The sequence below is a fragment of the Girardinichthys multiradiatus genome, chromosome 15, assembly GCF_021462225.1.
Source record: "Girardinichthys multiradiatus isolate DD_20200921_A chromosome 15, DD_fGirMul_XY1, whole genome shotgun sequence".
NCBI classification, from domain to species: domain Eukaryota; kingdom Metazoa; phylum Chordata; class Actinopteri; order Cyprinodontiformes; family Goodeidae; genus Girardinichthys; species Girardinichthys multiradiatus.
The window spans coordinates 2,608,126-2,633,578 of record NC_061808.1 but is presented as its reverse complement, the minus strand read 5'-3'; the positions used below and the strand labels follow the sequence as shown (position 1 = coordinate 2,633,578).

Sequence of the window (25,453 nt, the reverse complement as noted above, 5' to 3'; positions counted from 1 at the left end):
GAGGGATCATTTAGTCAGTAAAATCTGGAAGGGTTTTGATCTTTGTTTTTCTAAGCGATATTTGTGCTGCGTTTGACGTCGGTGGGAGGAACTTTGATACTAGTTTCCTTGACGTTATGCATGACGATCATTTGCTGTGAATCTCCATAAAGTGCACTTCCAGATATTGAACAGCTGAGATGTTTCCTGTTTTATATCTTATGTTCCTCAAATTTTTTAAACAATTGTGCTGATTTGTTGTCATTTCATGTTTTCAGCAGAGATTGACTTCCAGTCCTTCCTGGCGATGTACAAACGCCTCTTCACTCAGTGCAGAAGTGTGGTGAGAGTCTCACTTATTCTCATTTAATAAGATCTAAGCTCTGGAGTTATTTCACCCTGTAGAGCCTCATTTGGATTTATTTTAAATTACTTCTGCTCTTTATGAACCGTTGCAGCAAAAATGTCAGTAGTTTCCTGGCATATTGAGGACGTTTAGGGTTGATTAAAATGGTTTATTGAAATAATGGAGTCCTCTGTTAACAATGACAGAAACAGGGATATGTTCTTAATGGCATCTGAATCCGTCCTAATGGAAAGGGTTGGAGATGAGATGGTGAAAATCTATCCTGCACATGGGCTCCAGCTGTTACAGGAAAACCCAAACCCGTCCCCAAGATGTGTCTGTCTGAACTGTTCGCAGGTTGTTCCGGACTCGAACGAGAGTCGACATCAGACCCAGAATCTTGAAGACAAACCAGGCTCTCCGCCTGTCAGTAAGGTACAGGTGCCAGCTTGTGGGTTTGATTTAAACATTTTTTATTTTACCCTAGAAGAATTTTAAGAACAAAGAAATTAACTGATCTATTGTGGCTTGAAGAAAAAAGGAAAACGCGGATACCAATCAGAAACAATCTGCTCACAGCATCCAAAAAAAAATAAAATACTTTGCAGCTTCTTGTTTTTCTGTGATATGCAACCAAAATTTAGAAAAACTTGGGACAGTATGAAAAATCCAAATAATAAAGGATTCAGTAAAGTTTCAGGTGGCGTTAGTGAAGGTAACTGCATATTATAAAGCCTGACGAAGGTTTTCTAAAGTAATTCCTTGTCCATGTGGTTCTCTCAGCTGGTGAATGGGGATTGAAAGTTGATTGAAGTGTTTTCCAGGTTTGAATAAATATGGAAAAGAAAACACAATGTTGAAAAAGAAATCCATTTCCAGACTTTATTTCATGTCCCAGCATCTAAAAGATCCATTCATTTATCCATCGTTCTGTTGGTTTTGACATGAAATGCGTTGAAACCCAGTCCCTGAAAACTTCAAATCCCATCCTGGGCTTATTTGACTGAAATGAGACAAATCTCCAGCATTTGGGTTGTAAAGCTTATAAAGTCTCACTATTTTTTTGTGCTTCACAGTTCCAATACTATCCCAAGTTTTGTTTTTTATTTAATAAAATAGTTTTATTTAGAAAATGTTCATGTTAGAAAGTTTGTTGGGCTAAAAAGCAGCAGAGAAGAAGCTACTGTTGGTCTCTGAGTGAGGCGCAGCATCTGGTCTGCAGGTCTGATGGCTGCTGTCCATGTCATGCACAGATCCCCAGATACAAAGGTCAGAAGAGCCAGACAGCAGCTAAGGTAAACAGATGAGAATACTAACACCATCACAATAAACAACATTATCCTGATCTCTCCTGCCTCTAACTCACAGCTCATTCATGTTTCTCCACAGAGGGGTTTACCGCAGAGATATTTCAATCCAGCTGTGTGAACCAGCAGTTAGTGTTCAATGTTTCTGGTAAACACATCTGGAATAAGCTTCAGATTCTTTTCCTGATCAAATCCTAGATAGAAATATCTGACAAAAACAATATTTAAATGTCATCTGACAGATTAAAAATGAATGGCTTTCTTTTAACAGATATTGTTGCTGGTTGAATACTTGATGGATTGTCCAAAACACAAAATTAAAAAGACTGTTAGATATCGTTTTTAGGCATGACACAAATTTCCAAAATTTAAGCTTAACAAAACTTTAAAGTTGATGTGCTTTCCTATAGGGTTAAAATTATTAACATTGAAAGATCACAATCCTGCCAACAACGCCAAGTAATTACTGTGGAAAATTCAGATGAACCGACCTTGGTTATGGTTGCAGTTTTGTGTGTCTTTGAAAAAGCTCTAAGAGGACATTCATTTTTCAACAGTTTTACAGGTGAATGGAAAGAATACTGCCAGCATCAGGGAGCGAGCAAACAAGATATGCTGGTTTATCAGTCGTGTGGTGGCACCAGAAACTGGATGTCTGACAGAATTAGTTTGAGCCTAAGAAAATCTAAAATGGACACAATCACTTGTCTTTAGCGTGTTATGTTTTGGCACCCACTTTATCTAAATAGTGCTTTTAATTCAGCAACATGCAGAACAGAGAATAATAACGACATTAATAAGCCATTGTTTGTGTATCAGGAGCATGTGTTTTTATTCTATTTAATATGTTAACTGACAGATATTTATGTAATCAATCAATTTCTAGACCATAGAGTTAAAGGTTTTTAGAGTTTTTTGTTACAACTTAAAGAGTAGAAAAGTATTTTGTGATTGTTTACACATCTAACACTAAGCCTTTGATGTAAAGATGGATCAGAACCACCTTGGTTTAGATTCTGCTAATGTAGAGAAAGCCCAGTTGGGATGAACATACTCTGTAGCAAACCCTTCTGGTGTTAGGTTTCAGTCATTTAAGTGTAAAGCAATGAAAATAAGAGTCATTGTATGATTGTCATGTTAATCTTCACTAAGGTCTGCTCTGAATGTGTTTTAGTAAAGGTCTAGTTTGTCCAATCACATTCTGTCTTTAAAATCTTTGCAGTCTTGGCTGTTATTTCTTCTGGTGGAACTGATTCAGTTTTTAGACTATTAGCTGGGAACTTTTAACAGTGGTTCTGAATGGTCTGATAATTCTTTAAAAGCACATAGTTTTCTTTTTCTGCTTGCTGATCCTCTTACATGTTGATTGTGTTGATGATTTGCTCTTTTTTCATATCTATAACTTATAGTTCAGCCTCCAACTAAACTTTAGTGGATTTGTATTATTGTCTTAATGTTTGAAGTTCTTAGAGTAGTATAAATTGCTGCCACAAAGCACAGCAAGACCCTTCCAAGACTGGAGATTACAAAATAATCCTCCCTCTCTCTGACATTGCAAATCTAAACAGTCCTTCAAAAAGCAGAAATATATATAACAGTCAACCACTACACCAGGACGGACACTGTGGAGGTTCATTTTAAACCTCAAACATTCACGTTGCTGAAAAACCTTTAGATCCCGGACCGGCCCCTAGGTTTAATTACTGCACTAGGAAAAACGTTTTCAGACCTTGGTTTCTGTATCGGTTTGATGTCATCTTCATCTCCAATTTAATCATCCAGCAAAAAAAACAGACTCCAAAAAACAAATCCAGATCCCATACAGGCTTCCAATTTAAATCACAGCCCCTTAGTAAAAAAGCCAACCAATAAGTTGCAGCATAAACAGTCGAAAACATGCAGTTGCTTTAGTTTAGAGTGAGTCTGCGCTTTTTTTAAATAGAGTACGTTTCGCCAATTTATCTCCAAACCTACTTCAAATGTGTGTCTGTAAACAAACCATATGGTTCAGAAGATATGAGTTATTGTATATCTATTTGTTCCGTTTGGTAATTAGGGTTTCAAGGAGATTCCTTAAGGTTCCTTTAGGTTTGATATCAACATCCTATTTTCACTGATTGTGATTCTGATCCCTGTTTTTAAAAATTCTGGAAAAATATGGAAGTGTTTTCCAGGTGTGGATGGCTGATGTCAACGTAACAAAAAATATGTATTCTTCTAACTTGTCCATCCATCCTTTGAAGGTTTGGGTCTTTTTAAATTACAGAACATTGACCTGATAAATGCGTTGGGAGCCCTGGACAGATTATGACTCCTGATCCAACTAAGATTCCTCTGATTATTAGAGGCCAGGAGATGAACAAAGTTCAGTAGAAAACCATCTTTTGTATGATGCAAGAAGTTCCACCAGGTTCCTGGAACAATCCCTTCAACTCTTACTTTGTAACCAACGTTACCTCACTTTATCGCTCAGCTTTGTTGAAACTCTGTTGGTGTTCAGGAATCAGAGAGGGTACTTTCCCCGCTGAAAAGAGACTTGCAGCAGCAGGACCGCTCCTCTGTAGCTGTGAAGAGGGAGCATCTGGACCTGGAGCTGGATGCAGAAGAGGACCACGATGAAGGAGACTCCTTCTTCGACGACCCGTTGCCCAAACCTCAGAAGACTTATGGATGGTGAGAAACACTTGGTCTTTAGGTTGGAGAAAACAGTCCGTAAGAATAAAAAGCCGAAAAGTAATAATAAAATGTCAGCAGAAGTCACATAAAAATTGTTCCAATAATGATTCTTAAAAGCTCAACTTATTTTGTATTTTGAAGTCGGACAATTTAGTTCCAGATTTTTTAGCTGCTGAAGGCATGAATGGTCTCACAGATCGCTCGGGAAAAATGATCTGAAATACAGTCTTTACATCCGGATGACGAAATGCTTTTAATGGAAAGACAAACAGTTCTGAATGTCTTTCTTTGTCTGTCCGGTGTTTCTTTTCTCTTCCTGCTGCCTCGGAAGCTCTCTAAACGGAGAAAAGGACTCATCAGAGAGGACGAACAGTCCAAAGGAGTGAGTAACAGAACCAGAGTCAGATCAAAGGAAAATCTGAAGGTTAAAGGTCATTTGGAGAAGAAGGAAGAAGAAAATATTTATTCTTTTAATTTTTTGGCACTTTTAGCAGAACTGTTCTTTAAGTGAAAGCGGGCCTTTCTGTCTGTAGTTTGGGATTTTCTTCCTCCTCTTCTTCCTCTGTGTTAACTCTCACCTGTCCACATCCTCACTCTGCTTTCCCTTTTATCTGTCTCTGAAATGTCTCTGTCCTTGTCCTGCCTATCCCGGTCCTCCTTTATCCCGCCCGTAGCGTTGTCCCCTCGAGGCAGGAGAGTCTGTCTGGGCCGCCCATCTCCCCGATGAGACGAGGGCGAAGCCACAGCGAGTGAGTGCGCATGCTTCGTCCAACCAGACGAGCCTCGTTAACGAGCTGCCTGCATCTACATCGCTGATCGTATCAAAAACCTGATTTAAAGAGTCTGAGACAAGCTGCCAGCTCCTGCAGCAACGAGCTTCATGCTCCTCACATGAGATTACAGTTCCAGGATTCATGGGGCTCAGGTCCTGGTAGTTTGAGGATCAGAGTGTAGAAAAGTGAGTCCTTCTGTTGGCTGAGCAAAGCAGAATCAGGCAGAGCTGGACATTGATATTTTAAATCATAAACATCTGGATAAACATCTGTTGTCGATCTTCAGTAGTAACCAGATGTTTTAGCACTAAAACAAAGGTTGGGTGTCATGACTTCACCTTGTTTTTACCGAATAATTCAACATTTCACATTCTGAAAGATTTGCATCTTTTCTTCTTAGCTCTTGGAGTTCATCCCAGGTTTTTCTTCGGTTTCTTCTGTATTTTCTTTTTTTGAGAACAGGGTGGTGGTGGCAGCATCATGCTGTGGGATGGAATGAATATGGTCCTAGTAGGAATAACATCTGTCAGGTTTACTGACCACAGGCTCAGAGCCTCAGGTGTCTCATCCTCATCATCTCCTCCATGCTGAAAAATCATCACCAAACTGTTCCTGGATTGTTGGAAGTCTTCTGCTGTCCATCCCTGTTACAACAGCAGGATTCCAGTTGGTCCTTGATGGTTTGTCTTGGCCAAAAGTGTCTCCGTTGCTGCCATTGTTGTCCAAGAGTCTTCAACTCACTCTGCATGTAGATGCTCTGACACCCTCCAGTCCATATGCAGAGCAAGTTCTCTGTTCTGGTGGCTACAGAACAATTTCCAGGAATAGACTTGCTTGGTTCTTGTAAGACCCTCTTGGACATCCTAGAGCCTTCTTCTCTGCAGCTGAATCTCTCAGCTTAAAGTTCTTGATGATGCAGATCGCGGCTCTTTCAGCTGCAACATTCTCAGCAACAGTTTTCTGCAAGTGACACTATTTTCCTGCAAAGTGATGATGCTTTCCTTTGAAGATAACCGTGGATAACGCCAGAAGACGATGGTTTTAGATCATCTGCTTCTCCTTCATAGCAACTAGTCTGTCAGTTAGGTTCATGAAGTGATTTCAGACAGACTCTTTCACATCTGATCATCATATGAGTGGACTAAGATGAAGTTGGACAAATAAAGCTCTATTTAAATAATTAATCTGCATCTAATCACAAATTTTCAGTCTAATGAGTTGAAAAGGTTTTAAAATGACTTCAACTGGTCTAAATTGTTCGTTTAGTGCTGCTAGCATTGCTAACAGCAGACAGTTAGCAGATCCTTACAGTAACTGAGATTTCCAAAAAAACATTGGTTAATCCAGCATCCTCCATGGAGAGACTCTTCAAAGGATAAGGTAAAGCAGCTTTGCTGTAAAACTTCCTGTTATCTGTTGAAGTCTAGATTTCTCTGTTGAAGCAGCCAGAATGAACAGTCCAGATGCCTCCATAGAAAGCAGAGTCTCCTTTCCTGAGACTTCTTTGACTTCATTTTTAACAACCTCAACGTTACTGAAAATGGTTTAGTGAGTCTTCACTCTGTAGCAACTTCCACACCGAAGAGTGTTGTCAGGGTGAACAGGTCTGTATGGTGTGTTCACTGGTTGGAGAAAGAGTTGGTTGAGTTGTGGTCATCAGCCAGGTTTTTGGTGCATCTCTTTGTTGAATTGAACCACTTGTTTTGATTATGAGGTAAATTTCTGCTGATCCATCGCTCAGTGGATCACAAGATGATCCGACAGTTTCTCAGATTAAATCCTCAATGTTTTGGTTGAGCTGGAGCCGATGAATCTTGCAGTTGGATCTCTCCATGCCTCTCTGATTGGACCATCAGTGTATCTGAGATTTATTCACCCAGCAGGCCTGTGTGTGTCTGTGGTGTGCATGAAGCACATGCATGTAACTGTGACAGCTGCATCCCTCCCATCGTGTCCTGGAGGCGTATCTCGGAGCTGCTCGGCTGACTCGCTGTGACCGATTGGGACATGGAGGAAAACGAGCGAACAAGTCGGGCCCTCAGGGACGAGCGGAGCTTCTCAGATAACACTTTAGTGTCAGCAGCATGAAAGTTTAATGCAGGAGGGGAAGAGTGGGTCACTGAGGCGAGACAAACAGCAGAGCAGCTCATAGATTATCATGTTTTCACTCAGAAACTGAGCACTGAGCGGTCCAGATGGTCCGATTCGCCGTGTCTGCTTGTTTAACACCTCAAACCGTGTGTGTGTGTTTAAAAATGTACCTTTTAAAGATGGTTGTCAGACACATGATGCTCTCTGACTCTCTTTACATCCCCTTTCTTCCTCTCCCTCCTCCTCCTCGCCGGTCTCAGTCTCTCGGTCCTGGCTGGAGACCCGGAGCTGGAGCGAGACGATCCCGTCTCAGATCCCGGCTCGCAGCACAGGTGAGCTGCAGGTCACCCCTCCCTGTCCTGGGAGAGGAACCCAGCATAGCTACAGAACTCTGGGAAACATCTGTGTGCAGCAAACTGCATGTAAATGTAGACGTGATTGGTCCGGTTGAGGTGATCCGGTTATGGTTCCGAGAAAATGGATTAAAGCTTCTGTAACCAATGATTAATCAGACTGGAAATAACCGTCATGTTGACTGTGTCACTTTAAGATATTTATTATTTCATCTATTTTTATTCATCCATTTCTGGCTGCAACAAGTCGGCTGGAAAACAGAAAACTGATTATGGAGCTGAATTAATTTCATTATCGAAAAGAGAAATTCTGAATTGCTAAATTCATGAATTTATTCATATTCTAATTTCATCCTTTATGTTTGAACCGGACCTTCTCACTGTGAATTTGGACCATGGATCAGTTTGGTTTACAGAGTTCTGTGAAATCTGTTTAGATGTTTTCTGTTTTATTTTCTTACGCCGGGTTCAGGGTTCAGGGCGTCCCAAGAAAAATCCGACAGAATGAATGTCGGGTCCGAAAAACTAGACCATGATGAACAGAATAAAACTCATCTTATTGGACCTTAGTGTTCCACTTACAGACAGAGAGAATAAATCAGTGTTTGTTATTTAAAGGACCATTTCACAGCTTTTGTAGACATCTCCACTATGTTGGATCAGTTTTAGACCGGACCTATGTGAGGTTCTAAAACTGGGTCTGGTACGGGTGTGAAACAAAGCATCGTAACGGATCAGTACAAAATAAACTCCTCAACCAAACCATCAGGGTTCTGTGTTCTGCTCCACAGGAAAATGGAGACGTCCGGAACCAGAGAGAGTCCTGTGGGATCTGTGTGTGAACCACCGAGACCAGGAGGAGGAAGCAGCGGGTCAGAGCCGAGCCACAGCAGGAACGGTCAGTTTATTTCAGCTGTCTCATATCTGTCCTCACGTTGGAGACCAGACCTCAGTCCCAGTCAGAGAAAAGTATATTCTGGGTTTCATGGAACCGGTTTCACACGGGTTTCTGGAGAATCTTTGTCTTTAGGATTTGTTGGGAGCGGATCTTCAGAACCGTGTTTGACTTTAAATGAACCCACAGTTTGGGGAAGGTCTGGAATTTAGGTCCAAACCAGTTTTAGATTTGGATAAATTTCAGGAAAAATACAGAATGGAAGCGATTTTATTTTCAGACTTTAAAGATCCATCATCCATCCGTTTAATATTTCCTCCCTCCCTTCCTTCCTTCCTTCCTTCCTTCCTTCCTTCCTTCCTTGGGCTTAACAAACTTAGGACTCTGGAATAATGACCCTAGAAGAGGAAGAAAGCGGAAGTGAAGACTGAGGACGTCTGGGATTTTGAGGAGAATCGGTTGCTGAATGTTGAAATGTTTTCTGTCCTTCAGGAGCCAAAAACTCAAGAGAGAAGAACTTCAAAGCTCCGAGTGGCAGAATTGGATCTCTGCATTTGGGTCAGAAATGTTTTCTAATTCTTGCTTTAGTTTATTCTTTAGCTTTGATTAGTTTTCATGAAAGTCCAGTTTTATTTGTGTTACATCAGAATTTCTTCAGGAAGGAAGTCAGATCTAATTAACGGCTCGGCTTTTGTCTCCACAGATGAAGATGTGGAATACGACGATGACTTCAACAGGTGAGACAGATGATTGAAGCTTGATTCTTCATCTGCAGGTTTTTAATATTATCTGATGATAAACTGCTTCTTATTTCACTCTGACATTCCTTCGTTTGGTAATAAAACCTTCTCTACCCCAATAAAGATCTGAAAGAACTTTTTCCTGTTTGTTTCAGCCACCGGTCTGACCTTTCTAACGGCGAGCTGAGCATCGGCGAGGAGATCGAGGAGGTCTCCATCGAGGGTCCAGAGAACAGCGACAAGGTTTAACATCTCTTGATTGGTCAGAGCTGCTGATCTCAGCTCAGTTTCAGCTGAGTCACCCCTTTCTGTCTGTTTGTTGTTCAGTTTGATGAAACCACGCAGGACCTGAGCGTCTCTCACATCAGTCAGAGTCATGACGCCGACTACATGGAGGACGTGTCCTGAAGCTCCCATCATGCACCTCTTTGTTTCTGGATATTTAAATCTGTACAGTTTGATTAAATCAATCAATGGGTTTGTTTTACTGGGTTTAAGTTTTGTCTTGAAGGAAACTTTGAGAGCTTGCAGCAGGAAGAACATGACTTTAAGAGTTTCAGCTAAAGAGCAGCACTGCATCACAGAGTACGGAAGGCCATTTAGGACAAATTAAACCATAATATAAAATTTTATTATTTATTAGTCTGTGGAATCAATGCTAAAATAAATAAATTACACTAAAAAATATAAATATCCTAAAAGAAATAAAGGTGAAATGACAAAATAAGTTTCCCAACACAAAAATTGGATTTCTTTCAAAATAAAAGTCATTCAAATAAAAGTTTTTTTTTTTAAGGAGCCAAAATCAAGTAAACATACACATTATCACAAAATAAAAACTCCTGTGCAAATACATAAAGGGTTTTAAAATAAGTCATTCTATGTAAATAAGTAATGACTAATATTTAAATATGAAATCAAGATACAATAAAAGTAAACTTGAAAAAAAACTAAAAGAAATGAAAGTTCAATTTTAATCATTTTGCTATTTCAGAATAAAAGCACGTTTAATTCAGTAAATGTCTTATAAAACATCAGTCCCGTATAATTAGATAGAATAACATAATCTGAATATTATTTTTTTCTATATTTTAAATTAAAATTACTCTTTCAAAAGGATTATTTCTTCATTTTTATTTTGATATTAAAAATGAAGAAATAATCCTGAACTTTAACTTTTAAGGTTCCCTGAAACCGAGAATTCAGGAAAAAATAGAAAATAAGTTTCCTGTGTTAAATGTTTGTTAAAATATGAAAGCTCTAATCTTTATTTGAAAACATAAGGTGTATAAAAATGAACTTGTGTCTATTTTCATTCCGAAGTCATTTTAAAAAGGCCCCCGCTGAAGGAATTAGAGATGAACCTCTGATTATGATTTTCAGTTGTTAAACAAAGCATTAACAATACTTTTTACTGGTTTTATATGACTTAAGAGGGAAAGTTTAACTTTATCAGTCAATCATCATCAATCTGAGCACCACAATAAATGCAGAACTTATTCTGATGCGCTGGATCGTAAAGGTTGTGTTAAAACAACACCAGGGCGGACAGACTACTGTCGCTGCCCCTCAATCTGGGGGAAGGGTTATAAGGTCATTTCCAAGACCATCTGATGTCCATCAAGACATTAAGATGATGAGACCAAACAGCGCAGACAGCTCATAGCACAGTAGTGGAGGTATGATAATGCGGGCTTTTTTGTACCTTGCAGTCATTGAGTCAACCAGGAACTTCTTTGTATACCAAAGTATTCTAGAGATGAATGTGAGGTCTTCTGTCTGATGGCTGAAGCTGGTTCCAAACTGGGTCATCAACAGAACGATGATGCCGAACACTGTCCTGTTAAAATGTAAAGAATTAAAACAGAATGTCTGAGAAAAGATGGATTCAATGGCCCAGTCAAAGTCCAGATCTCACCTTGAGATGGTTCCCAGCTTCAATGAAGTGAAGCTTGGAAAGAAGAGACACGTTTCCTGAACAACGCAGTGATGGAGTCCAACAGAAAACCTCTGCTTCTACAGCTTCTGGATCACGGAGTGGGCTTAGTTTTTCGTGTGAACAATAACTCCAGATCCAGTGCTGATCCAAAACAGAGCATCGGACTGAGGGTGCTTCAAACATGCAACGAAGAGACGGTTCCTGTTTGTCTCTTAAAAAACAAGCGCTGGACGGTGTGCAGCTGCTGCATGGTTTATTCATTATGTTCTCATGTCTACAGGCTGAACCAGAGGGAGAAAGATGAACATGGACCTGTGCTGTGGAGCTTCTCCAGATCCATTCTGCTAACAGATGAGTCAGAACCAACTGCTCCAAAGATGGTTTATGTTCATCTCAGCTGGCTTCTTTAAAAGCTCTAGTGTTTGCAGATGAAGAAACCGATCTTCAGAGTTTAAATAAGACATACATTTCTGTGACGTGCAATAAATAAAGTGATGCAAGTTTAAATAGATGTGAGAGGAGTGCTGAGGATGAAGCATGTGGAGGTTTGTGGAACAGAAACATCAAGTTTATATGATGGAAAACAGAACGAACCAGAGAACATCACATCTGCTGGAACATGGTGGGTCTGAAAGAGGAAGGCTTCACACACGCACACATTTCCCTTTTATCAGCAGCGTTTTATTGTGTAAAGTTCATCCGCAGCTGCAGCATCAGAGCCTTTGTCTCACCACCAGAACTCCCACACAGCACAGAAACATCTGCTTTACTTCTGTCCTGCAGAAAGAAGGTGAGTGAAAATCTCTTTAACGTTCCTCCGTCGAGTTAAAACTCAACCTTTTTAAGCTTTACTTTGAAAGTTTGGCTTTTTTGTTTTATTAATGTCAGTTTAAAGAGGAAAGATTTCTAGTTTCGGCTCCTTTGCCTCTGAAATCATCAGATTTCACTTGTGTCTCTTCATCTGGCTCTTCTGTGCGATTGTCCAAATAATGATGTAACGTCTGTTGTTTCTCAGATGACGCCAGGCGTCCCACAGCTGCTCGCTTTTAACTTTTTATCTTCAAAATCTTCATGATGTATTCATGTTCACGTGTTTCTCTATTTAAAGCCAGCAAACCACAGATTATCAGTGAAACCGACTGGAGGTTCAGAACAGCCGCACTCTGACTCCTGCATTAAATCATGAGATGACAACTTGTTGCGCTTAAAGTGAACTATTTCACAGTTTGGACAGATTGATATATTTTAAACTCTGAGCTTTAAAGATGTTTGCTGGAAAAATAAGTAAGAAATTATGTTTTCATGCTTTGAATTTTTGTTTCAAAGGCTGGACTGAATCCAGTTTTGAACATTTAACCTTAAAACTCAGAGAAATAAAACAAAAAAAATCAATTTTGAGTTCTCAAACTGCATTTCAAAGCCAGCTGAATGCAGCTGAGGGCCACAGATAGTTGCCCACACCTCCCCCTCATTATGTGCCATCTGCGAGCGCTTAAAGGTTGAACACTAGCCGATTACTACAACTTTCACTCTGCCCACATATTTGTATTATAAATCCACCAAATGTACAGCAAAAAAGAATCAACATGTGGTTCATGCATTTTTCAGGCAGAATCTGAGCTTTTACCGTTTGCTTTGTTTGATGTCGAGCAGCTTTAGTTTTCAGCAGGTTATCAGGCTGCAGCCAAACATTTGTAAGCTGAGTTTTATGGGTTGAAGTTTGAGAACTTTCCTCAGCTAAAAGTAGCAGGTTAACTTTAAAATTAAAAAAGAAAACAATACTAAGAAACAAACATTTGTTGCTCCAGAGATTCTTAAATAAGTCTTGTGTAAAAAGTTTCACCATATCAGTTATAGAAATGTTTCACCTCTAAGTTAACTGATTTTATTTTACACAGCAAAGCAGAAAGTTAGTCTTACCGGTGCTAAAACAATATTACATCAGTTATTGTTATGTTTAACAATTTATAATTTATTTATTTATGTATTTGTTGTTGATTCATAGACTTGTTAATTTGTAATTATTTATTTACAGATATTTTTCTTTATTATATTTTACTTATTTAGCAAAAATATTCACTAAACCTTAAATCTAGCAGCAGATTTCAAATGCATATTGCTCAGAATATTAAACCTTTCAGCTGTTTTGCTCTTTAATAAACCAACACAAGCATAACAAGCTGATATAAGCTGGTGGATTAGCCAGGCTATCTGCTCTGTTAGCTAGCCTGTTTAACAGACATGCTATTGATAGCTTACTAGCTGTAGTTTTAGCACAATGCTACCTAAATAAGATTGATGGGTGGTACTTATTTGGTTCTGACACCACGACTGTGAAGGAGCAATTCTTTAGCTAGCTTTCCATTAAATGTTCTCACTACTAGGTCCCTAAAGAGACGAGTGAGTGAGTTTGGTGTGACAGACCTTTACTGGCCTGTTCAGAGTCCAGACCTCAACCCAGAACACCTTCTGAATGAATTAGAGCGGTGACTGCAAGCCAGGCCTCTTGTCCAACATTAGCGTCTGACCTCACAAATGTACTTGTAGAGGAATGGTCAAAAATTCCCAAAGACACACTTTTAAACCTCGAAGACAACCTTCCCAGAGGAGCTGACGCTGGTGTAGCTTCAAAGCATGGTCCGATGCTTTGTTTAAGCCCTGTGTTAATAACGGGATATCATTACAGTCCATGTGAGTGTACAGTAAAGTGACCCAAAATGTTTAGCCATAAAATGTAGGTTTGATGCAGAACGGTGTTTAAAAACGTCCGGAGACTTGAACCAATTTCTTTAATGCTCATTTGAGTCTCAGCTGAGACTCTCTACTGGTTTTTCCCACCGGGGTTCTATGTAATCCCAAGTGGGTACCATAAGAGAAGCCCCTTGTAAGCCCAGGCCCACTTGGCACCCATTAAGCCTAATGAAAACCTGCGTGGGACCCAAATTTTGGCTCTGGAAAATAAACCCAAAGTCACAACAAAAAGAACCAAAGTTCTTCAGATCATGGCAGGTCGTTCCATTCCTCAGCTTTGGTTTCTGCAGCGTGACCCTGCAGTAACCGGACCATGAAAAACACACAGCTTGCAGAAGGACTGAACACCATGAGGCCAAACTGCCAATGAGAAAAATGTACATTTTTCAGTTTTCTGGGTTCAGTTTGACCCACTGAATATTGATCTGTGGAGAATAAATTCAGCTGGGAAGAGAAGAGTTCTAAAACAGAGTTAAAAATGGGAAGGCATTGTACTGTCATTCAGTTACTGCTGAACTGAGCACGGTTCGTGCTTCTAGATGATCCAAAATGAGAAGTAGTACATTTTATGATCCATTACGTATTTAGTAGCAGTAAAGCTGCTCATAAGGAAACAAATGAATAGATTCAGTTTTTTGTCATTATTACTGATTCTGAACGTAGAACTGGTTTAATAACTCAGATGGAGCACAAAAAAATTCATTTCAGACTAAATGTTTCCCCCTCAGGGTTTTCATCACTGATTTGGGTGAGACTGGGTTTCATTGAGGATTATTTTTTGCTTTGACCTGAAACACTCAGTGAAAATGAGTTGATTTCGTTTTCTTCTCGTTCGGAGTTTCAGACACTTCAAACTCAAACGCCTAATTCCAGGTGCGTCACTGAGTCAAAGGATTTCATTAACTCAGTCTTAAAGTCATTGCATTCAGAGAGATATGTATCAAATATTTATTCTTCTTAATTTTAATTATTATGGCAGCCAAAAATTTGACTGATAGAAAGTAATTATATCACATCTAACTAATAAAAAAATTATTTTGAAACAGAAATTAAATGTTATGGCCAAGATAATTATGGGGTAGACTGCTGATGTCATAGAAACCCCCAGCAATGACGATAAATCACAAAAAGTCATTACAGAAGCTTGATGTTCACACAGGGCTGTATTCAAGCCTATTATTGGAAAGTTGAGTAAAAGGAAAAACTGAGAGAAAAAGGTGCACAAGCAACAGGTATAACTGCAGCCTTGAGAGGATTGTAAAACAAAGCCGTTTCAGCGAAATTCACAAGGATTGGGCAGAGGATGGAGCCAGAGCTTCAAGAGCCACACAAGGACTTATCTCAGATGTGACTTAAAGCTGTTGCACAATAATAGAAAGTTGAGTGGAAGGAAGGAGTTAAAATGACAGATTAAAACCTGTACCTTTTAACACCATCCAACAAACCAAGAGGAAGATGAGAAACAGCAGAACCAACAATGCAGAGAAGTAGAGGGTAATGACTGAAGCAACCTGGGCTTCTTGAACAGAACCACAGGATGCAGAACCACAGCCTGATCTCCCAGGTGGATCTCTGAATTTTATGTTCCCGTGACTCTCTAAAGTTAATGATTTGAATGTTTTTGTATTACTTTCCCAGAGCAGTAAGAAAAATTGTGTTAAAAAGAGAATTAAGATTTTAAAAAGTGAAAGTTCCTCATAAACTTTAAGTTCCTGATCTTTACTTCTGCTCACTGGACTTCTCAAATTTAAAATGTCATTTTCAGCCAATCAGAAGCACAAAGTGAGCTATTTGCTCTGCACTGGATCAACTCTGTTGCTTTTAACAGACAAATATTACATTTTCATAATGTGAATCAATTTTCCAAAGTTTTACAGGTTTATAGTACCACAGCTTCCTGTTTTTAGAGCTCTTTTCTTGACGGCTGGTTGTTCAGTCGCAGCCCTACTTTGTCAAATTTTGATGAATAATCTGTTTAACCTAAAACAAATTCTGCAGCTGATAAAATCACTGAAGGTCAGATATTACTTCTTAAAGCAACATTAACTCTTAGCTTATCAGCTGGCTAATGTGGTTAAACTAAGCTTTTAGTTCCATTTATTTCCCCAGGCTTCATAGAGTTGATGAAATAAAGAACTTGAACATTAGAAGCATGTGAGAGAAGCTCCAGGTGTCATCTCTATTTACCTAAAAGAGAAACTGCACCTTTAATTTCAGTAGACATAAACAAAAAGAGGAAAGGGACAGAGAGGAAATACATGTACAATGTGTTTATTTTTTAGACAGATTGGCTCATTGCTTCCATTCAAGCTGCACTAATGAAGAACGAACCACTTCCTTGAAGACTGTAATGTGCTCATGTGTTTGTGTAATTTCCTCTTCAAAAGGTCATATAGCTTTAAAAAGGAAAGAATAAAACTCATGGAATAAATGAGAAAATGAACCTTAGATCAGTTAACTAAATAAGTCAACAATAAAATAAACTCTGCTCCGGTTTTATTCGTTTTTAAATTCCACCTTCTGATTTTCCCCAAATGTGAAATTCTAACATTCTGTTTATTCAGTTTTGTAATTGGTGGTTTTGATCTGTGTCGAGGTGGTAAGAACCACTCGTGAACTGGGTCACTCCGAATCATTTGACCTCTTTTCTGCAAACTTCCTCCCAGCTTTCTGACTTGTAAAAAACAAACTTAACACACCTTCAGGCCCTTCGGCAGACCACAACTAGGACATCCAGATGCTTATTACCAGCAGAACCAAGCTTGACAATCTCTGAAGCTTCTGGGTGCATTTAAATATCTAATGTCAGGGTTTTCATGCTTCTTCCATCACACTAAATGAAACGGGCAGAAAGTCAAAGTGAGAAACACAATTTCTGTCACAAACTAGAGGTATGGAGGTGGAAAGTCTGTCAGTGGCAAATACCTGAAAGTACTATTATTTCATGATCTCATGCGGTGTTGCTGCCTTCGTAGTTTGATGTGATTGTACATATTTCCTATTTATTAAGACTTCATAATCAGAAGGCTGCTGTTAGCAGCTATTGTGACACTGTCTGAACCAAAGACAAAGAAGGAAATGACAGGAAGTAGAAGCATTTGTGTTGAAAGTTCTGCACTCATTTCATCACACAACCAATTTAATAAACTCCTTTTGTAGCCACATCTTTCCAATTATTCAGAATAATGCCAAAGGTTCTCACTAGAGCTTAGAAACGAAGTGAAGAGTTCACCAGTATGTAGAAAATGAAGAAGGCCTCAATAATGGCGGATCATTACCTGTAGCAATGGATCAACTACTTCACTGCATTCATGTGTCGAACATCAGACTCAGGAATAAAATGCATTGTTTTCTTGTCTGTTGCAAAACGTTCAAAAATGTATCTGTAGGATAGTTTTTTATTTACACACTGAACCATAACTGTCATCATTGTAGAAAAGCATGAGGGGTTATTATTTTTAAAATACATTTGTTCTCAGAATCACAAAATAGCATAAAATAAACAAATATTAATATGAATCTAAGTACGGGTCTGAAGTGTGTAGATCCAGCAGGTTCCAACACCAGAAAACAACCTTGGATAAAAAGATAAGACCCCTTACCTTTAGTCCGGTGTCTTTACAACATCCTATCCCAGGAATCCCATCACAACATCTGTCCTACCTGGCCTCCAGCTTGTCTTTCCAAGGAGTTATCAGCTGTTTACATCTGGCACAGGCATTGGGTTGGCATGGTTCCTCCCTCGGTTCCAGAACCAAACTTTAAAACGATGTAAAAATCAAGCTGGCTTGTCCCTCTGACCGGGACAAAAGGTAAAACAAACCCATATGGTTGCAACTTAAAGATGAGATGGTGAACAAAAACAAATTAGTTGAGGTAAATAAAAATATTGCAAATCAATAAGAATCATTCTTGATGAATTTGATTGGGCCTCTTCCTCAACAGTTGGATGTGTTTGCGTCTATCAGCCATTATTATAAGAGCATCTTCTTCATCTTCCTGACTCAGTTTAATGTCATCAGGTGCTGATTATTGGGGAGTTTAGTCAAGTTTAGTTGAGAGTCTGTGGCACATTGTCATTTCTAAGTACAGAAAAGAATTATTCATATTTTAAACCTTTATGTTTACATCTTCAGGGACAGAATTTGGTAAAAAAGCTTTAGATATCCTCTTCAGTGGAGCCAGAAATCTGATTCACGGTTGCCAAGATGCATTTAGAGCGGAATATGATCATTAACTTAAAGAGCAATACTTGCCCTGCATCTAAATCAAAAGTTTATTATAACAGCTTTATAACCATAAGCATTGCATTAGAACAAGGCTTAACATTTACATGATCAAATGGCCTTGGAGGAAGTAGGCTGACATTTCTTTGTACGAGCAACACTCTTCAGCTCCTTCTGGTGGATCTCCATGCAGCTGATTCCCAGATCCAAATATTTCATTCTAGCTGATTCAGACCATTTTACCAGGGAGTAAAAGTGTCTGCTGTAGGATATAAGGAGAATAACATAATCTGCTAAAAATCCCCGATCTGAAACCCACGCCTCCAAGGCTGCAGTTTGAGATTATCTCACCAAACACCACTATTAGGATGGATGAAATGAGGAAGCCCTTGTGGACTCCAACCTGTCCTGGATTGGGCAGCCTACTTCAGAATAGAATAGGATCCAACCTACCACCTGGTGATGACCAGTTAATGGCTCCATTCTTACGAGTATCCGACTCACAGGGCGCCGGTTCTGATTTCAAAACTGATCCTCAGCCATTGGTTTAAGGTGACGTGGTACAGATCAACCCTTTTGGATCATTTAAGACAATTAATAACCGTCATAGATGTTCAGCAACACAGCAGTACATAGATTCTAATCAGGGAGACCTTTAAATCCCACCTCCCATGTAATTTCATCATTGCCCACATTGGCTTAGACATTCCTGAGAAGAATGGAGGATCCTCCAGATGGCACTCCTTGCAGCGATACCATACAGAGACTCCAAAACATCAGGTTTTGATGCATGAGCAGAAACAGCAGTTAGAACATTTCCTGCTCCAAAAAGGTGCAGAAAGGTAATCCTCCAAGTTATTGGGAAGAAGTCCAAGGCCCTCTGTCACCGGCTCATGATTATCCCCATGTTCACCTAATGATTCTCCTCTTTGGGAGCCTCAGAGTATGGCAGAGTGCCAGCTCAATTATAATTTCCCTCCTTTGACAAAACAACTGAAAACAGATACTTCACGTATATCCGGCATAAAGTACATCACAATCCCTTAGAATGACAAAACCCTAACCAGAAATAACTGCTGGTGTATCACCTTCCTAATGCAACAATTCAGGAAGGAATATTTCAGATATTACCTTTTAATGGACAAGTAGTCACTGAGTCTAGAGGTTCTGGTTTCCCGAGCAGTGGAAAACAGCCTTAGTGTCTTCAAGCACAACCCCCAACAGAACGTCATTATAATATGCTTTTGTTTTGAGTTTTAATTTATTGTTGGATTTTTAATGCAGAATTTGCCTCTATAGGCCAAATTAGCAGGAAACAGTTTTATTAATAGTTTAATTTAATATATTTTTGTCTCACAGGTTCAGTGTCAATGTCACCTTTTTTTCTTTTTTTAAAATCTTCCTCAGCAGGTCTGTCTTAGCAAACATAGATTATATAACTAAAGCATTTCTAAATGTGAAACTTGGGTCATCTTTTTACTGGTTTCCCATCTGGTTTAAGTTTGTTTTTTAAATTCTTGATATCATCTGAAAACAAGTTTTAATCAGATTATAACTGAAAAACAAAAACCCAAAAGAAGCAACTCGACTTTTCTTTAATATCAACATTATCGCCACCTGCTGGTTTTTCACGAGCATTTAAACATTTTGTTTGAAATCACTGCTTTATTGTCTTTATTTTACATATTCTGATGAAACTTTTCTTTGACTTTTATTACAGTGAAACAAGATGAACAATTCATATTATTCATACTCCGACTACGATTACTACAACTCCACTGACGACTATGCACCATGTGCTTTAAGTAGCAACTACAGTTTTAACACTGTGGTTGCTCCGTACATTCACTCCATCATCTGCATCCTGGGCTTTGTGGGCAACAGCCTGGTAATCCTCACCTATGCCCTCTACAAAAGGACCAAATCCATGACGGACGTCTTCCTGCTGAATGTCGCCATCGCTGACCTGCTGTTCGTGCTGGCTCTACCTTTCATCGTCTACAACGAGCTGTACTCTTGGCCGATGGGTTTGGTGGCCTGCAAGCTGCTGCGTGGTTCCTACAGTGTCAACCTGTACAGCGGCATGCTGATGCTGGCCTGCATCAGCACCGACCGCTACATCGCTATCGTCCAGGCTCGCCGGAGCTTCAGGTTACGCTCGCTGTCTTACAGCCGCATTATCTGTGCCCTGATCTGGGTCTTTGCCTTACTGGTGTCTGTTCCCACTTTCTACTACTACAACTGGTACAAACCAGGACACAACGAGATTATCTGGGTCAATGCCACGGATGAGATGGAGACAACAGATTCACATTACGTCTGTGAGTGGAAATTTAAGGACAGTAAGACGGCAAAGGCAGTGAAGGTGGCTGTTCCCAGCATCCAGGTCGCCATTGGCTTCTTCCTGCCGCTGCTCATCATGATCTTCTGCTACACCGCAGTCATCATCACCCTGCAGAATGCTAAAAACTTCCAGCGACACAAAGCGGTCCGAGTGGTGCTGGTCGTGGTTGTGGTGTTCATCGTCTGCCACCTGCCTTACAACCTCGTTCTCATGTACGACACGATCCATATGTTCAAACATAGCGATTGTACCGAGGAGGACACCCTGTACACTGCAAAATCTGTGCTGCAGACCCTCGCCTACCTGCACTGCTGCCTGAACCCAGTGCTGTACGCCTTCATCGGGGTGAAGTTCAGGAACCACTTCAGGAGGATGTTCCAGGACCTGTGGTGTGTGGGTAAGAGGTACATCACCCCACGCCGCTTCTCCAGGGTCACCTCCGATACCTACATGTCCACAATCCGCCGCTCTGTGGATGGGTCCAGTGAAAACGGCTCGTCTTTTACCATGTGAAGATGTCAATCTCAGGAGCTCTGATTCAGACCTGCAGGTCTTTAAAGTCCTAACTTGATGTTTATGTAAATGGTTTTGCTTTCAAGCTAATTTCAGCCACAACATCTTGGATTTAGAAAGGACTAAACGAGAGAACAAATCATGACACCCCCTGTTGTTCTCCACATCTCCTCGCTTATGAGGACATCTATTGCCCACAGCCCCCTCCAGGTGACTCTACAGATTTAGTTCTGGACTTTGACTAGGCCAGGGTGACTAGGATTTACAGCCACCATTTATTTCTATTTTTAGATGTTAATATTATTAAAACCATTTTCTTCTATTCTAAAATGATGTAAAAAAACCAGATAGTTTCCAACCTAATGACAAGAAAAATAGAAATACTACTGGTACCTTTAGTGTTGTTCTGTTGTAGAAATGACTTTCTGTTATTCATAGAAAAAACTGAATAACTGCTAAAACCTGCATTTGTTATATCTATATTTTTCAAAACATTATTTGTTTCTTTATCATATTTTAACCAGTTATGAAGAACCATTGTGTAAGGTCCAAAGAACCATAGAGGCCGGTCCCCCTGGATTAGACCAGGCCAGAACTTTAATTATCTTCTGATGAAGCCATTTCCATGTATGTTTGGACTCACTGTGATACAGAAAAATAAAATCCTGATTCTATCTGAAGAACAGTAAACCTACAGCATGATGCTGCCACCACCATGCTTCCCTGGGGGTTTGGTGTCCTTTTGGAATTGTGGCCCTAAAGTTCAGATGTGGCCTCATCCAAGGTTTTGGGTTATTTTAGCCCGACCTGGAGGATTTCTTCTGTCTCCCAACCCAACTCTTTAGTCCAGACATGTGGAGAACACACCCAGTACTTGCTGGAAAGTCCTGCAGCTCCTCCAGTGCTGCTTATGGCCTCTAAGCAGTCTCCATGATTCTGCCTCGTCTTTTACGTTTGGAGAAATGTCCAGTTTTGATGATGTCACTCCTGTCCCATATTTTCTAACTTTATTTGTGACATTTGTGATAAATAAAGGCTGTGGATTGTTCCTCATATTCAGGTGTGCCCTCAAGAACAGCTGGTTTGCAGCTGAACCAAAGCGTATTTAAAGTCTTAGTTTAAAGGTGTGGATCCGGCAGAAGCTCCCACTTTATAAAAGATCGTTATTGTTGATCTTATATATTTAGCGTATAAGAACTGGTGAATGTCTTCAAAATCTTGACAAATGTCTATTAAATATAATTTAGGAAGATTAATCCTAATATTTTACTGACATTCAGTGATTCGTCTTTTTTTTTGCTTCATCTGTTGAACTTGTTTAACCTGATGATGTTAAATATACAGGATTCATTTCTCAGCACGAGGCGGCTCTCTTTCTTTATCGTCTTCAATGTTCTTCCAGCTTTTCTCTGCCTAAACTTAATCAGCTTTTGGATGAGTTTTAAGGATTAGACTCTGAAACTTTTGCCAGCTTTGAGGCTTTTATTTTGCCTTCTAAAAGCTAAAGGAGGCTGGAGTTCAGGGATTCAGTCAGCAATGAAGTTTCCTGTTTTACTTTAAGCAACATCAATGTGCTGTTTGAATGTTAACAATGAGGCTGATTTAAAATCTTTGTTTTTGTGAATTTTAAGTGTATAAATAAATATATTTTCAATCCAAAGCTGTTTGTTGTCTAGTACTCACCCTGCCGGTAATTCTGTGGCTGAACACCAGAGGGCAGCAAAGATTGCCGACGCAATGAAGAGGTCTCACTCTTTCTGGCCTTTTTCATGATGTGTTTTAGATGTTGAGCTGCAGCAACACGACCTGAGGTGAGATAAACTGCTCTTTGTAACCACACTGACTTCAAATGTTAAGTCATTCTGCACAGGAGGAAAAACAGAGATGGAGATGAAAACATCACAACCACCATTTAATCTTTACTTCCTCATAATAAATCTGTCTTTATTGTAATCTAATGTCTTCTGCAGATCTCACAGTACAGTTCAATTACTTTTGTTGAGTAAAATCACAGCCAGAATGAGTCATAAATCTACATTTACAGCTTATATATAAAATTATTCTGGTATTTTTGAATTAGATTAATTAAACTAACCGCTGGTTTGAATTTATTTGTAGCTATAATCAGAATATATTAATGTAGCTGCATATGTGAGATATAGTTTAGCAAAGCCAGTAAGTTTGCAGTAGCAATAAACTGTATTGTGTGTGTTCATGCATGAATACCCATGCTGAGCAAACAACTTAATGTTCACCTTCTACAGATGATCCACCAAGCCCTGTCTTTCAGTGTTGAACCCTTTCTCTCTCCTGGACGTAGCTACTGGCTGAGCTTCTACTGTGTCTAACTCTATGTTCTCTCTTTCATCCTCTAGACTTAAAAACTGGCTCAGAGTTCATCTGCCTTGCTGTCTTTCTCTCCTAGATGAAGCCTCTAAAGGAACTACAACCATTAATGCTTCTTTGTGTCTCTGCTCTGTTCTCTCTAACCCCCAGTCGGTCGTGGCAGATGGCCGCTCACACTGAGCCTGGTTCTGGTTCTACTGGAGGTTTCTTCCTGCTAAAAGGGAGTTTTTCCTGTTGTGATTATGAATATGAATCTATTATTTAATATTAATACTTTAATAGTTCCCAGCAGAGAAAGGGTGTCTGCTGGGAACTCTGGAACACAGTTTGCTTCTGTAGACCTCAGAGAGAAAGTCAAGCAACGCTTGTACCTTAATTAATTAATTCATGAATGAATACCGGATACACAAACAGCAATTCATTCCTACTTAACTTAGTGCATATGATCGCGTGATCGTATGACACTCTTGGGTCCAGTTTGAAGAGTTATGTCTGTTTGCCAGCAAAGAGACATTAGCGCGCTGTGTCCCTCTGTCCAGTTCCTCTGGGGACCTGCGTGGAAGAGGTCAGTTTGTTGTAAAAACGGGGTTTTTATTCCGACAGTTACGTAACGGAAAGTACGCTGTTACCCCGTTTCTGGCTGTGCTGTAAGTAGGTTAAATCTGATTTATTTTGAAAGTTCCAGAAATGTTCTTACTGGCCTTTCATGTTGTAACCATGGCTGTGGTCCCAACATTCCTGTCCACTGTCTCTACATGCTCATCCAGGAGGAGTGAATGCTGCAAGTCACTGACTCGATGCAATCTGCTGGGTTTTCATGGTGTTGTAACTATGAATCTGAATATATTATTTAATATTAATATTCTAATATTTTATCAAATAATATTTGGGTCTGTTAAAGGTTGTCCTGTGAATACCAGCGCAGTAAGGCGATGGTTTTACGACAGAATAGAAAGGTGTGAGACGAGCTCTGACATTATTGAACAGCATAAACTCTGCACATATATGGAATGAATTCACACAATTTCTTAAAATACAAGAATTTATTAACAAAAATAAGTCAGCTCAATGTACAATATAAACAAGTTGATCAATGAAGGTTGGAAATCATGACCAAAAGAGTGATGCAACATTACCATGCAATGTTTATGTTTGAGAACCAAGGATTATCTTGAAGAATCTGGAAATGAAGTTAAGTTAGTCTTGGAACCAACTTAGGCAATAATCAGCAAACGTTTAGACAACCATTCACAATGCAAGATCAGATAAAGTTTTATTTTAATAAAATAATGTTTTAAATAATGATCTGCTGAATAAAACCAACCTTCTGGATGACTAATTCTCAACAGTGTTTAATTAGCTGCCTTTATTTATTAAAATAATATTTAAAGAAATATTATTAAGGAAATTGTCACATTTTTGAGGAAATATTTTGGAAAAGAGCCAAATCTTTCTGGAGAAATGGCCTTACGTATGCAAGCATGTGTCCTTAGCTGTTAGCAGTGAAAGCTAACAAAGGAGGCTGATAGCTTAGCACCAGAATCAAACACACACCTTTAAAATACCGTCAATAAAAGGGTTAAAATGCATAAGCGCAGTTATGATCAATCTTCTGTGTTTAAAATCACCCTTCAAGTAAAGTTTGTCTTAACTTTAAAGACGCTTTTCCACTCTCTCCTTGATTCTCCCCCATTTTTTGCCCTCCTTCAGCTTTTTGTCTGTTTTTCTTAGAGCCTCTGTTCACATATCCTCCTAATTTGTTCATTATGGATTTGGTCAGCTGGTCTCTCAACGCAATCGATAAAATTTTCTCGACGGGAAGACAGGGTAAAGGGGAACCCTCTCGTCCAGACGGGACGTTCTCCTCCAGATACGCAATGGATTCCTGGCAGCATTGGAAGATTGTGTGCTTGACAACAATGTCAGTCGAGGACGTGGAAGATTTGTACATAATTGGATTTCTAATAACAGGATTTCTGCTTTTTGGAGTTGGCGGTTTCCTGGCTTATCGAAAGATTTGTAAAACATCATCAGCTGTTCAAAGCACTCTAAAGCTGCCTGGGATGTTTGAAGGGATCTTTAGAGCTCTCAGCACTCAGACTGATATGTTAAGAGAGCAGAATCACAAGCTGGAAGCAGCGGTTGGACTCAGAGGTTAAAGGATATAATCTTGG

At 39.5% G+C, this 25,453-nt stretch overlaps 2 protein-coding genes across 9 annotated transcripts in view; both read left to right on the top strand.

Annotated features, from left to right (window-relative positions):
- Positions 1-9,647, top strand: part of cep43 (centrosomal protein 43) — a 26,027-nt gene extending 16,380 nt beyond the window's left edge. For 2 of the 8 annotated variants that reach the window (XM_047387393.1, XM_047387400.1), the window contains 12 exons: positions 258-322; positions 683-760; positions 1,579-1,620; positions 4,133-4,305; positions 4,640-4,690; positions 4,983-5,057; positions 7,433-7,504; positions 8,317-8,423; positions 8,913-8,978; positions 9,124-9,157; positions 9,316-9,403; positions 9,488-9,647. In XM_047387393.1, coding sequence (XP_047243349.1) covers positions 258-322; positions 683-760; positions 1,579-1,620; positions 4,133-4,305; positions 4,640-4,690; positions 4,983-5,057; positions 7,433-7,504; positions 8,317-8,423; positions 8,913-8,978; positions 9,124-9,157; positions 9,316-9,403; positions 9,488-9,568 — 932 coding nt within the window. In that variant the 3' untranslated portion in view covers positions 9,569-9,647. Of the gene's footprint in view, positions 1-257; positions 323-682; positions 761-1,578; positions 1,621-4,132; positions 4,306-4,639; positions 4,691-4,982; positions 5,058-7,432; positions 7,505-8,316; positions 8,424-8,800; positions 8,979-9,123; positions 9,158-9,315; positions 9,404-9,487 lie in introns of those variants that run through there. The other 6 variants (XM_047387394.1, XM_047387396.1, XM_047387395.1 and 3 more) reach the window with 6 other exon arrangements.
- Positions 9,648-9,790: 143 nt separating this feature from the next.
- On the top strand, positions 9,791-22,593 carry LOC124881688 (C-C chemokine receptor type 6-like). Its single transcript, XM_047387403.1, has 3 exons — positions 9,791-11,721; positions 11,805-11,889; positions 19,797-22,593. The coding sequence occupies exon 3, from the start codon at positions 19,806-19,808 to the stop codon at positions 20,931-20,933; it is 1,128 nt and encodes a 375-aa protein (XP_047243359.1). The 5' UTR covers positions 9,791-11,721; positions 11,805-11,889; positions 19,797-19,805; the 3' UTR covers positions 20,934-22,593.
- Positions 22,594-25,453: the final 2,860 nt, after the last annotated feature.

Bases quoted from the DNA above. Each gene is read 5' to 3' on its own strand.
- LOC124881688 (XM_047387403.1), top strand. From the start codon at position 19,806: ATGAACAATTCATATTATTCATACTCCGACTACGATTACTACAACTCC.